This window comes from Vicugna pacos, chromosome 1 (assembly GCF_048564905.1).
Source record: "Vicugna pacos chromosome 1, VicPac4, whole genome shotgun sequence".
NCBI lineage: Eukaryota > Metazoa > Chordata > Mammalia > Artiodactyla > Camelidae > Vicugna > Vicugna pacos.
In genome coordinates this window covers 21,124,860-21,139,516 of record NC_132987.1, presented here as the reverse complement: position 1 = coordinate 21,139,516, position 14,657 = coordinate 21,124,860, and the positions used below count along the sequence as shown (strand labels likewise).

The 14,657-nt window shown below is 33.2% G+C and overlaps 1 protein-coding gene across 6 annotated transcripts in view; it reads right to left on the bottom strand.

Moving 5' to 3' along the window:
- Positions 1 to 1,485: 1,485 nt before the first annotated feature.
- PLS1 (plastin 1) overlaps positions 1,486 to 14,657 on the bottom strand; it is a 95,261-nt gene continuing 82,089 nt past the window's right edge. For all 6 annotated transcript variants that reach the window (XM_015237947.3, XM_072958582.1, XM_006202772.4 and 3 more), the window contains 5 exons: positions 11,825 to 11,939; positions 6,562 to 6,695; positions 5,961 to 6,084; positions 1,875 to 1,999; positions 1,486 to 1,633 (listed from right to left, as the gene is read on the bottom strand). In XM_015237947.3, coding sequence (XP_015093433.2) covers positions 1,498 to 1,633; positions 1,875 to 1,999; positions 5,961 to 6,084; positions 6,562 to 6,695; positions 11,825 to 11,939 — 634 coding nt within the window. In that variant the 3' untranslated portion in view covers positions 1,486 to 1,497. The remainder of the gene's footprint in view (positions 1,634 to 1,874; positions 2,000 to 5,960; positions 6,085 to 6,561; positions 6,696 to 11,824; positions 11,940 to 14,657) is intronic.

Sequence of the window (14,657 nt, the reverse complement as noted above, 5' to 3'; positions counted from 1 at the left end):
AAACATGTGACAGTTCTCTCTGTTGAATATTAGCTTTGTGTTACTTCCTGCTAAAGATATCAGTGAGCATATTCTAAATTATTTAGGGCTAGGGTATCAAAAATCAGCATGTGTAATATGAAGCTAACAGTACAATGAAGCTAACAGTATGGTGTCAGCGTGTCTTGAGAGCTGTAGCCAATGTTTGGCTATAAATATCTGGAAGAAGTCAGTTGAAAAGTAACTATCTGCAGATCCAAAATGATTATTTCTAAAAGAACTCTTCATGTACAGATAGCTACAATCTGAAGTGTTACAGACATAGTGGGGGCACAATAATTACTTAATGGTTGGCTAACTGACCAATGACAGTCATCCCTCAGGGTCCAGGGGATTGGTTCCAGGGCTCCCTAAGGATTCCAAAATCTGCAGATACTCAAATCCTTTACATAAAATGTCTTGTTTTTGCATATTACCTACACACCTCCTCCCGTGCACTTTAAATCATCTCCAGGTTACTTATACTTAATACAATGGAAATGTGACATAAATAGTTGTAAATATAATGTAAATGCTATGTAAATAGTTGCTGGCGCTTGGCAAATTGAAGTTTTGCTTCTGGGAACTTTCTGGAATTGTTTTTTTCAAATATCTTTGATCTGCGGTTAGTTGAATCTACAGATGAGGAATCTTCAGATATACATCCATCGGATGTGGAGGGCTGACTGTATACATACCATTTAAGAAAACCTGGGTAATTCAGGTGCAAAAATACATATATATATGTACACACACATATTTCTCTAATAGCATCTTACCAACATATATATGCTGCATGTCTTAGTTAAAGCTGTATTACCAAACGAGTATATGTAAAGTATCAATGCAGTTAAAATTAAGTTTTAAGTAAAAAGCTCCTGCTACTTATAGAAGAGAATGAACTTTGGAGTTTATTCAAGTTAGTCCTCATATATAAAAAAGTATAATGTTAATGAACAATACTTGTCACTTAGAAATTTTAGACAATATAGAAATTTACAGAAAAGTTAAAGTTTTAGACAACTTCACATAGTTGGAGGAAAAAAATAAAAGGATTAAACTGAATTATGACTTTGAATATATTTATGATCAAAATCAACACACACCAAAAAAGTCAGAACACATTTCACAGCAGGACCTGCAAAAAAATTTTTTGTATTGATCATTTCTAAACCATGGAAAAGATGAATTAGTCTTGTTTTAATGAGACTTTCAGGAAATGAGAATAATTTAATCGTGAAATATCAGCTTGATAATGAACATACTCTGTTATCAGTATTCACTGGTAAATTAATTGTGTTATCCAAAAAGGCCAGCAAATCCTAACTAGTATGAACAGGATACTGAATTCATTAATGATTTATACTATTTTGAGCATACAAATAATCTCTGGTTTTATACTCACTATCTTTCAGAATTTTGTAAACTGTGAGGCATTCAATGTTTTTAATGTGGCAGAAAATCATATTAAATGTTTCATTATTTTATTTTGTTCAGTCCTCTTCCCATTAAGCATGCAAACACGGTCATAACCATCTTTGGTTTCACTTCCACGAGGTCATCAGGTAAGGCATATATCCGGGCGCCAATCTTTCGAGCAACTGAAATGGCGTATCTTGAAAAGACAAGAAAAATATCTTGGTATTTTCTCTGTTTTCATTTAATGTATGTTAACAAAAGAAAAATATTTTGGTAAGATTAACTTTACAGGGAGGTTTCTTTATAAGAGAGTTTAAATTATATTTTCCATATAAGTTGTAGTTAAAAATGTGAATTTTAAGGACACAGTAACCTTACCTGTAAGGATTAAGAAATGAAAGAGCCACTAAGTTCTAATATAAACCGGAAAGGCTTACTTAGCATTGTTTAGCTTGTCCTCATCAGAGAGGTCTTCTCTCTTGATCATTTCTTGACGAACTGCATTTGGTGCAATGGCATCTATTAAGTCTAAGACAGGTAAACTAGTGCTAATAGATTTGTCCTAGAAAATACAGAATAGATGAACATTCATAAATATCTTTAATATATGTCAGACCAGAAGGTCATAACCATATAACTAAAAGAAATTTATAAATTTTCTTAATACTTAAAATTCAGCTGTTCTACAACCAATGTACATCACAAACGATATAAAATAGGATTTTCCTTTAATTTTTACAGACCTCATAGTATAGAGAATTGTCACCATACCTGGAATAAGGTTTGCAGATATGACAATTCTTTTTTTTTTAATCACTTTATTTACTTTTAAATTTTATTTTAATTTGGGAGGGGAGGTAATTATTTATTTATATTTATTTATTTTAATGGAGGTACTGGGGATTGAACCCAGGACCTTGTACATGTTAAGCATGTGCTCTACCACTGAGCTATACCCTCCCCCTGACAATTCTTAAAGTATGCTAACTACAGTATCCATTCTATAAAAAATAAATAACTTTTGAAAGGGAATAGGAGATGAATTTTAATTAAATAGTTTTGTAAATTCTAATAATATTCTTTTTCTGAAACCACAGATACCTAAGTCTTCATTTTTCAGAAAGAAAAATTAAAATAATAGTGGAAAGGAACTAATATTTACAGAGGCATTATTCTTGTTGCTTTACATGTTCAGTTTGTTTAATCATCCTAACAGCCTGGTAATAAATTATAATCTCTCTTTTAAAGATGAAGTACATGAAGGTCATAAAGCTCAAAGACTTGGTCACACAACCAGTATGTATGAGCCAGTATTTGAACCCATGACGTCTGACTTTAACGTCCAAGATTCTCTACACTTTTGAAGTTACCTCCAAGGCAACTAAAATTGGACAATGCAATTCTAATGGATAGAGCACTGCTACTGAAGTCAGAAACCCTGGTCTGACTTGATTTTACCACTTACCAGTACTTGAACCAATTATTTGTTCTGTCTCTCAGCCTGAGTAGTGGTGACTGTTGCCAGCCTACCCAGAACACACTCACTCCTTACTACTTCCTCCATCCTAACAGAACCCACAGTTTTGCTCTGTATCCACGCCTCCCTCACATGAATATGTGCTTCGAGGAAAGCTAACCCCATCCACAGCTCCAAGGGTGGTCCTGAATTAGTCTAGGCCATTTATTCTGGGTGGTGAGGTGATATTCTATGTATACAGCATACAGTGAATAACAGATAAACTAATAGTCAACTAATATATAACATTAAAATTTCATGAGGGAGAGGAATTTAGAAGTAAATGTCTAAAAGACTCCTTAGGCAAACAATAATGAAAAACGGTTGAAAAATAATAGTCTAAAAAGCCAAAGTGGGTAACCACATCTGATTACCACAGTGAATTTTTGGGGGGCCTAATTTAATTTAATGTGAGGCCCTTACTATTCAGGAACAGCTGTGGAAAGCTAGCAACACCCCCTCCTGAATGTGAATGAGAGGATGAAACCTCTGTCACAACCAGCAGCTACAGAATGACCAAGAGGAAAGCCAGCTTTAGGGTGAAGTTGTCCCCTTAGATGGCAAAGCAGAGATGGACAAAAACTGGAGTCCTGAATGACATTCTTCACTTACTGGCTCTACCAGTCCTGACATCTGCCCTACCTCTGGATCTCTGCTGCTGTTCTCTACCTTTCCTTTTAGTTTATATCACTTGAAGTTGAGTTTCTGTTACTTGAAGCCAAAGGCTCTCTTTCCTAATCACTACAATGGAAATGTCACAGGATTCTTGGGACTATTAAGATAAGTGAAAGCATCTGGTACAGTTCCTGGCCAAATGTGGTTCTTAATAAATGTTTGATACAATAATTTGAAGCCATGTGAGGGGTAACAAGTTGCTTTTCTGGGCCAGGATCTAGGAACTACTATACTGATTAATTTTAGAAAAAGTTGTACTCTTCATTTTCAAGAGTGCTAAATTTATGGAACAGATTTTTTTGTAGGGGAGGTAGAAATAGAGGGTTAAATATAATAGGGTCCTTAAGTCTATATGATGATGGTGATCCAGATCTGGTTTTTTGTCATCTTTTCTATTTCTGAAAAATTCTCACCCATGTTTTCTCCATGTGTAGTCTACAGACCACTCATGTGAAAATCACCTGAGGTACCTGTTAAACACACAAATTAATCCCTAAATTCAAAGTAATAAGTCAGATTATCTGTGGGTGGGGCTAAAAATCTACATTTTATAAGCTTTCTAGAAGCCTCTAATGTACACTGTTATACTTTCTAAAATTAAAACTTAACATGCATGTCATTCTATAATAAATTTAAATTTTTTGTGCTTACTTTTCACATAGTATTTCTATGGTGATTCAAAAACAGAAATGGCTTAATTGTGCTATATTTTGATTACTTCTTTACATATTTGTGAGGGTTTTTTTAAGTTCGGGGGAAACTGTTTGGGGTTTTTTTTTTTCCAGCTTTACTGAGTTAAAACTGACAAATAAAATTGTAAGATACTAAAAGTGTACATATTGATGATTTGCTGTACCTATAAATAGTGAAAAGATTCCTCCCATCTAGTAAGTAACACATCCATCACTCTCACTTATGTATATATATATATTCCATGTGCTTGTTACTGCCCTCATGTTCTCCAATTCAAATCTCTTCTTCATCTCTGTGCTCAGATCAAATCCAACTTCCCCATCCACTCTTCATTGATCATTCAGTTGGAAATGATCAATTAGATTTATTATTAAATAATTCCTTATTCTATATCTTTTCCTTTACCTAGAAATGTTAATAGTTAGACCTCAATAAATATTTATTATTTGCTTCTAAATATCTTCTCATTGTATTTACATTAATGATATATATGCTTATTGTTTTTCACAAATTAATGTACAAATGCATATAATTTCAGTATAATTTTAAAGAGTAACTGCCAACTGGAGAATTTTATACATCCCTTTCCTGTTTTACATTTTAAGTTGTGTTTTATATCTAAAATATATAAAGACAAATCATGGACTAAAAATTCTTTTTTTTTTTAAGCAAGCAACAACAAAATCTCAATGTCATTAGTTCCTTCCAAGATGGAAAAGAAAAAAACATTTGAACTAGAACTCAGGCAACATCTCTGCCAACATCCAGCTGTCCACTTTGGGGCTCAGTTTCTGGTAAAGAAGAAAAGACTGAATTGATCAGTTTCTGACATTTCTTCTGCTCTACAGTGTTGTCAAACATATAGAGCAAAGGCAAAGAAGAAAATAAAGATGGGTAGATAACTCTTAGGAGAGCTTAAGGTTTCATCTGTTTGCACTCTTATTCTGCTAAAAAAAATACAAGTTGCTGGCTAATTTTTCACACATAATAAAGTCACAAACACAAGGCTCACTGAATGAATGAGCACAAGCAGGCATGCTTATGTGTAGCTAGTATCAGCTTGCATGCAAAAGCAAAACACAATGGAAATGCATGACAATTAGTGGGTATGTATGTGCAGACTACATTTTGAGTGCTTTATGAATCATCCACAAATGCTCAGAAGTGAGTGTTAAGTGCAATTATGAAGCCAGATGACAAGAGTTTTTTTTTCCTACCAGTTTTCTCAATTGCCACTTGAATCGGTTTGGCTGGCTCTTTTATGCCTTGGAAATGATGTCAATACAATCTGAGACTGCTGCTAGGGAGCACAAAACATTATAGGTCCTATATAAACAATGGCTTTTTATCTTTCTTTTTCATCTGACAATTGGATTTTTGACTCTATTTCTTTTTTTAAGATTGGATTACTGGAGCCCAATAATATTAACCTTCATTTATACTCAATAGGATAACCAATCAAAAAAATAAAAGAATTCAAACTAAATATTTCTGGTTTACACATGCCAAATAATTAGTATGTCTAAGCTCATCAGTTGTGTGTTTCTTAGATACAACACTGATATAATTCTAAACCTAAACCAATGTAATTCCCAATAAAAATTCCTTCCCAAAAAATTTTTAAATTGCTTTTGATTACCTTGAAGCTGGAAATAAAAGTATTTTTCTGTGCACTTTTAAGAGTCTGATTGACCCATTCAATAATAATTGCATCATTTACTTTTTCACCCTCTCCAAGATCTGATAACACATTCAACGTGTACCTGTAACAGAAAAGATGCATACTGAAGACTGAAAGGGTTGAAATTTGCTCTTACATCATTTATATCAATATTTAGATGAATATTTAAGAAATATTTCAGTTCCAATAAATATTTCTCATTTTAGCCTGGCATTTGCACTTGGCTACATTCCAAAGTTACAAAGCTTCAGTAATGAGAAACAAAAACTGCTATGGGGTATTAAAAAAAAAAAATTAAAACAACTCTCTACAGAGCAGTTTCTCAGAGACACTAATAAAACTATGTTTCTGGAGATTTATTTACCTACTTTTAAAATAAAGTATAATTTACAAAAATATATTATCAAAAAACCAAATCATTTAAAAATTAATATATTTTGCATTGTATCTTTCTTCTGTGCTTGCCATTCAAAAATAGCTAAAATTTTAGTGCAAATGACTTGTTGAAGGACACATTGAAGGACACAGACAGTAATGACACAAACAGATCGGCCTTTACCTTCTCATCAGCTGCCATACCAACGCCAGAGTAAGTGTTGAGTTCCCTTCATTTAAGTCCTGCCCAGCAATGCCAACCAAGGAGAATTTGGCCTCATTCTTCCCAAGTTCCACTGCATAGTTACAGTTTTCAATCTATAAATAGTAAGTAGAAGCTTTAGTATAAAAACTATTTTTAAAGCATGTGTCCTGCATATGCCAGCCTAGTTCAGTCATCTGAAAAATTATTATGACACCGTAAATTTATGACAGAATTTCATTTCGTAATAACCAGTGAAATTAAGGAGGTAACTATTCCCATTTTATAGTTGAACATATCAAAGCACTGAGGGGTTAACCTACATAGAGAAACAACTGGCCAGAAAGTTTAAAGATGCTGTTAAAGTCTTGACTGTCCAAGATTACACAGCTTATGAGTGTCAAATCTGTGACTAAAAACCTAGGTTTTCTGCATTTCTTCAATAGAGGTAATATTGTTTTGTCTAAATTTAAAGTTAAAGAATAGAGAAGAAATTGTCTCATTAAGAATCTAACTTCATCCCCAGTATTCTGTATTTGGATCTCACTCACCCTCTGAAATTCAGCTTTTAGCCAGTTTTCTTCAACAACGGCTTAACCTTAATGTGACAGCTGTATCCCTTGTTAGAATTCAGTCATGGTGATCTCATAATGCTTATGGGCAGTCATCTTCTTATACGTAGCATTTTACGTACTTTCTTTTGCCAAACATAGCATTAAGCTCCTTTAAAGGGCAAAAACTATAAAGTGTACAAATCTACATCATACTTTCCCCACCCCTAGCCCATGACCCAGCACAGTGCCCTGCCTCCAGTAAGAATCTGATAAATGAACACCAAGTAAATTATTTATCTAGCTAACTACTTTTTTCTAGTGATTTAAGTACAATTAAAAAATTTTTTTATCTATCCTGGTCTCTGTAGAGGTTTACTATCTCCAGTCGTCTAGTACTATAATTTTTTATCTCACAATACATACTTAAATATATTTTTTACCTTTCCCCCAGTGAAATTGGAAGATCTCATAATCTTATATCACTACTAGTAAAAATGCTTACTAAATATTATTTAGAATAAAGTAAACATTTAGTTAAGAAAAATTATAAACTCGTGTCCCCTGATTTTTCTTCCCAAGTTAGTTAAAGCTTCATTATAAAACAATTAAACTTGAAATACAAAGATATACCTTTTTGTAAGAATAAGAAAATATTCCTAGGAAAGGTGAGAAAAAGACTACACAATAACAATTTATACAAATTAATGGGTACTAATCTTTAAAAAGGAGAATCCAAATTCCCAAAGGTCAGTTTGTTACAAATAAAAATGCAAGAAGATACTTTGAACCTGCTGTAATATCTGCCTGGTTCCCTTAATAAGTTAAATGAAATTTTTGATATGTATTCATTTTTTTTAAATGCATGGAGATAATATTACAAAATTCTTTCTCTTTCCTAGCAGTCATTTTATAGATTTAGCCTTTCAAATAGAAATATATGTTATAGAAATGCACATAATTGAAAAAGTAGATAGATCCCTCATTTATGGAAAATAGCATCAGAGCTCTGATTATGTAACAGTGTGAACAGGAGAGAGAAATCCAGCATGTTTTCCACTGGCACTCATTTCAGTGAAGGGCCATCTGCTTTATGGTTAGTTTGACCAAAATTCCTGAGGGTGAATAATGGGGAGAAAGGAGCTGAGGGTTACTGGTCTAGAGGGCTAAGATGTGGATGTGACCAGCAATGAAAGAGAAAGTGGAAATGGATGCTGGTCTAAGGCAAAACATGTATTCTACGTTTTAAAGGTTTTTAGCAAAACACCTCTAAGATCTGGAGAGGTACCAAACTAGAGAAGAATAAAAAATTAGGTTCCTAGAGGTAAGCCATGTTTATGGTAGTACTTAACATTCTAAACAAGGATCCACTCCCTGAGGATGTACATATAGAAATTTAAGAGCATCAGGCTGAGAACTGAGCCTTGGAAATTGCTGGGCTAAAAAAGTTGAAGACCCTGTGAAAGGTAAGAATGAATATAAAGCAAGAAGTTGGAGAGTGCCATCTCAAAGAATTAATAGAAGAAATTGTTACCAAGCACTTCAAATGCTTTGGACAAAAGTGAAGCTTAGATCATTTGGCAAATGAGAAAAAAATTACATAATGGAATACGGGGTTTCAAGTGAAAAGAAATACTGAAGAAATAGTGAAGAAAGACTATTCAAGTGGTGCAGCTTTTATCAACTTTACAAATGAAGCAAAGTGAGGTCTGCTGACAAATGCCTAAAGTCTGTAAAATAAGTCCTGGATACTGTGTCATGAAAGTACTGCTTCTTTATTTTTTTAATACTGTGAACTTATTTCAGACCTTGTGTTTCATTCTATAAATAGCTAGTATTTATTGAGAGGAAGCATTCTACATGTGATTTATTTGAGACGGCTTATAATTAACATTAAGAATTCCAGGTATAATGAATGAGTGGTTCAATTCTGTTTTCCTGTTATATTTGGCTTAAAAAACTTATGTGAAATTGGTTAACAAAATTTCCTGAATTCTACTCCCATGAGAATTATAGGCAAATCAAATAAAATTTAAAATGTAGACAGTCCAACCACTAGAAATACTGAACACTATTAATATATATAAACCTCTTGTAATTACATTATCCATTTAATTACTTTTACTACTATGTCTTTCCTTTTTGTCTTTTAAAAAATAGGATTTTAAAAAAATTACAAAGTCTATAATATTCATTCACTCTAGAGATCTGGAGGAAGAAGCCCTTTTTGAATGCATGTCTGTATGTATGTACTTTACACAAATTAGATTCATATGTATATACGTAATTTTGTATCCTACTCATTTCCATGTCATTATTACTAAAACACTGTTTTTAATGGTATACTTTACTTCATTTTATGGGTGTATCCTAATTTATTAACTCTTTATTGAACAGTTGTTTTCTTTTTTTTTCTCTATAAACATTGCTATGATAAGCACTTTGGCAAACAGCTTCTTGTCTTTCTGATTATTTCATCAGGATATAAGTGAAATTATTAAGTCAAAGGACTTTTTGAAGATTATGGATATGTATTACCAAAATGATTCAAGAAAGGCTGTACAGATGAACACTTCCTTGGACACTAGATGCAGTACAATCCAATTGCTTCAAATTGCTTATTTTAAATTGGATTTCTTTATTGTGGGTGAAAAGTTTTTCGTGTGTGTATTATCCATCATTATTTCTTTCTCTGTGAGTTGTTCACTCATGTTATCCACTTGCCCACTTTGTTATTACAATTTTAGTAATGACAATTGAGTTGCAGTAATTGATTCCTATGAACTATTTATATGTTAAGATGTTAACCATCTGCCGTATTTGTTGCAAATATGTGTCCAAGTTTACTGGCTTTGTTTGCTTTTTAATTTTATGGTGTTTAATTTTAAATACAGAAATTTTAAATTTATATGTAATCTATTATATCAATTTTTTCCACTGTAACTTCTTTATCATTCTAAGAGTAGATAATCATTCACTTCTATTTTCTTAATGTTTTACTTATTACATTTAACCCTTTAAGTCTTTACTTTTATTCCATTGGAATTTACTTTGGTCAATGCTATATGGTGAAGATTACATTTTTCCCTAACAAGATAGTTAACCAGTTGTTCTGGCATCATTTTTTGGATGATACTTCCTTTCTGTATTGAATTTAGTAAGCACCTTGCCATTTATTAAGTTCTTATATTTTAGTATAGGTTCTGGGCTACTCTACTCCATTCCATTCTTACATATGTATTAAACTATTTCAATTATTTTAGCTTTATAATAAGCTTTTATATATTTTCTAACAACTCCTCCCTCAGTATTCTCAGAAAATGTTCTTGATGATTTAGGCCTATTTCTTTCCTTTTCCAGTGAACTTTAGAATCACTTTATAAATCCCATCCCCAACACATACATATATATGCCCACATATACACAAAAGGAGACATTATATTGCTAACTGAAAGTATTTTCCACCTATAAGCTAAGTTGCAAAAATTTAATGTCTTTATAATATAAACTTTCTATCCAGGAATATGGTTGTATTTCCATTTATTCCATTAGAGATAGTTTTTAAGTCATGAGGCTGCAGGTTAATTTCGTAACAGTCATACTGATATTACAGCAATTTGTGTCCATTAATTTGTATTATATATTTAAATTATTCACATCATTTTAAATGAAAGGATGAAGTTAAATGAAAGGATAAAAATTTAAAAGTCCTACATACTTTTACTTTAGAAAGCAAATGAACCTGATACAGAAGGTAGAAAGGAAAAGCTGAATATTAAAGCACCAATTCAACAGAACAAGCACAAACACCACCACCACCACAGATCCACTACTGGAGGAAAAACACTGGAGACAACACTTTCTTTACCATTCATCTGCCGGATATTCTCCCACCAACTGTGATCAAGTCACTGCCCTGCTCAAAAATGTTCAACGGCTTCCCATCACTTACAGTTTAAAACCCAAACTCCTTAATCTGACATTCAAGGCTCTCAACAGCTGGCTGCAACCCAGATGTTAAGCATTCATACTCACTTCTTACTATCAGAATCCCCTGCTATAGCCCAACTACTCCTCCTAATCCTCAGCCCCTTCTCCAGTCTCCTACTGACAAAATTTGACCCATTTCTCAGAATATAACTCAAAAATCCACTTCTGCATCAAGTCTCTTTTGGTAAGTGCAGCCTATGGCTTTTTCTTCCTTTGAACCCAGGATATTCACTTTTGCATACAGAGTGTATTATAGTTATTTGCACACGTATCTTATCATTTCTTGGTTTCCTAAGGACCAACTCCATGCCTGTACTATTTTATATTTTGCATTGCACTCTACAGGTCATAGGTAATCAATAAATATCTGTTGAAAAATATTAATGAATAGCCAGTAAAGATCTGGCAAGTTCTGGCGATTATAAAATAGGAATTCATTTAAGATGCATCTCAAAGAACATTAAGTACTACAACTCGCTAAACATAAAAACATTTATATAAATTGTCTGACTGGGAGGACTGCCTTTATCTTTCCAAACATTTATTTAAGCTCACTGGTAAAAAGGCTTTATTAAGCTTAACACATTTTGGTTTGAATCATAATTGTGGGGACAGACCGCACTTTAATAAGCTTTACGAAACTCTAAATTCCCTGTTTTATATCAAAACAATAACAACATATCCACGGTCATTAGTTCATTCACCTTCTTCATGTTCCCTCCAAGAGCAGGATAAGGAGGTCTGTTGACATGGCTCCAGTTGACTGGCACGCGGATCATTTCATAGAGCTGAAAGATGACTAGAGCATCTGCAAGGTCACTAGACAGGAGGAAAGAAGATGACGAAGGAGGAAATGCTGGTACTATCTGATTTTATTAAGCACACCGGAGATGGGCTGATGTCTTTAAAAATACTACCAGGTCATTTAATGTTTAAAGAGTCATAGTCAGAACAAATCATTTGACCCAGAACTTCTAATCTAGAAATTAGTCCAGGTTTTTTTTAAATAAATATTTACAAAACCTATATGTACAAGGACATTCACTGCCACAGTATTTACAAACTTGGAAACAATTTAAATGCCTGGCACTAGAGGCTGTTAAATAAACTATCCATAGCATGGACTCCTTATGGGCCACCATAAGACATAATAAGGTAGATCTCTATGTACTGACATGAAAAGCTTTACATGACACATTATGTTTAAAAAAGCAAGTGGCAGAATACTGCATACAGTTTATTCTTTATCAAAAATATTTTCAAAATTCATATTTAAATACCTCTGTGTGCTATGGACTGTAAATAGCAATTTTACCTCTGGGAAGGAAAAAAAAAAAAGGAATATGGCAGGGGTAAGAAGGGATTATCATGCTTTACTTTGTTCTACATACTTACTTCCTGAAGCTTGTACAGTGAGAATCAGTTCCTGAATCACTTACGGATTATGACTTTTAAAACTTAAAAAAAATAATTACATAAAAATCACAACAGCTACTCAGTAGGAAGCTGTTCATGTTAAGTAGTGTAGGTTATGAGGAAGGAATTTATGGGCAAGTAGGAGTTCTTGTGAAGTAAGAACACTACTTCTTTGGATTCAGGAAAACATGTCCTCCTGAGGCGCTCAAGGTATGTCTACTGAGTATGTTTTCAATTCTATATGCCACGGACATAAAGCAGCAGCAACTCATTTTTAAACTGCTAGCTCAGTGATGAATTACGTGGCTTTTATCTCCCAACAGCTTATTCACTGAGTTATGATTTGCTAATGGTTCATAGGAAAGTTACTCTGCATCTCTGAGCACACACCATATGGCCATGAAGGGGGCTGGGCCCTGTGCTGAGTGATGGAGGGAGAAAGTCTATTATGAAGGAAATCAAGACCTAAGTTATCTATAAGCACATGGAGAATTTTGTATGAAAAATCACTGAAGTAGCTGTATAGGTTCTGGAGTCTCATCTCTTTTATGAATTTTTCTTTTTACTTAAAAGGAATTCATTCTTATTTGTATGTAGTATGGTGTTATTAGTCATGGTTTGCCAATAAGGAAACTGAGGCCCAGAACTGAAACGATTTTCAGAGAATTCAAGATGTGTTCCAGAACCAGCTTGTCATAGAAAAAAATCCAGGACTAGTAGTTCATAAAATATATTTAATAACTTGTTGAGAGGAGAGAATTTTCAGTTAAAATCAATCTATTCTAGTGCTGTGCTTTGGTTTGGGTTTAGTTTGGTACCTGTAGGTGGGGAGAGAAAAATCACTTACAGGTGGGTTTAGGAATATAAACACACAAACACATAGTTCTGGTGCCAACTAGACCTCTGGCTACTGTTTTTCTATATCCCGATGGTTCTTTTTAAGGTGATGTTACTTTTGAGAATCTTCTGAATTCCCTTTGCCTCTCAAAAAATTACATATGCCCAGAAGCCCTGTGCTGGCAGCTCATAATCTGTATAAAACTATAAACAATCTTTAGCTTAAAAGTTTGGTCAATTCTTCTCCACCGTCAACCACAGAGAACTCTAGTGTTCCTGGCATTTATGAACTTACCATGAAGTTTCAACAAATCTTAATCCCCTGGTCTTGTATTTTACTTCTTAATTAAAAAAGAAAATAAATGTTCATTGTAAAACAAAAAACATATTTAAGTTACTAAGATTAAAAATAAAAGTCTCATTACCCTCCTCTCCAGGTTGTATACAGTTTGGGATTCATCCCTCCAGATTTTTAAAATATTCATATACAAATATATATAGACTCAATTTTAAAATAAAAATGAGATCATAGTAGTCCTATTATTATTTTTGTCTCAATTATATATTACAAGCATTCTTTCAGGTTAGTCCATAAAGATCTAACCCCTCTTTCCCTTCAGCATTTGAGTCCTTTACTGCCCTGCTACTGTAGCAGAAGTTCCAGTCTAAATGATATAAACCTCTTGTCATCTGGCTGGAATGTACACACTCCTATTTAAGATTTTATCAAATTCAAGTCTATCACATCAAAGCTAGTTACCACAATAAGGCAACACTGGTTTTAAAGACTATTTTGAATATACACCAAGAAGCAGAAATTAGTGCATCATAAATCCTCAGTTAGCCAATGAACTTGGTCTTTTACAGCATTTATCTGCAGCTCATATTGAAATAATTTAGTGTTCATTAAGGAATTTCTTTGGTGTGTAAATTATTAATAGGTTTAGTTAATTACACCTTTTTCCTAAAAATATATACAATTAGCTGAAGTTGAGTTCTTCTGCATTTTTTAAGGCATGCTGGTAGATCCTATAATAAAGAGAGAAAGGAGGTTTCCTCTCATCCGCACCTAGAAAGACACATTGTTAACACTACCAGAGAGCACAGGAAATGATTTGGTAAAGTATTTTCTCGGTCCTACCAATGTTGACAATGTGTTGTCATTTTTAAAAAAGAAAGAATAAAATAAATTACAAGTACTCAGGGAAACCAAGTTATTTCTACAAATCAGAAAAAATATGCAGAACAAATTGTGGGACAATTGAAGTTTCTGGCAAAAATAAA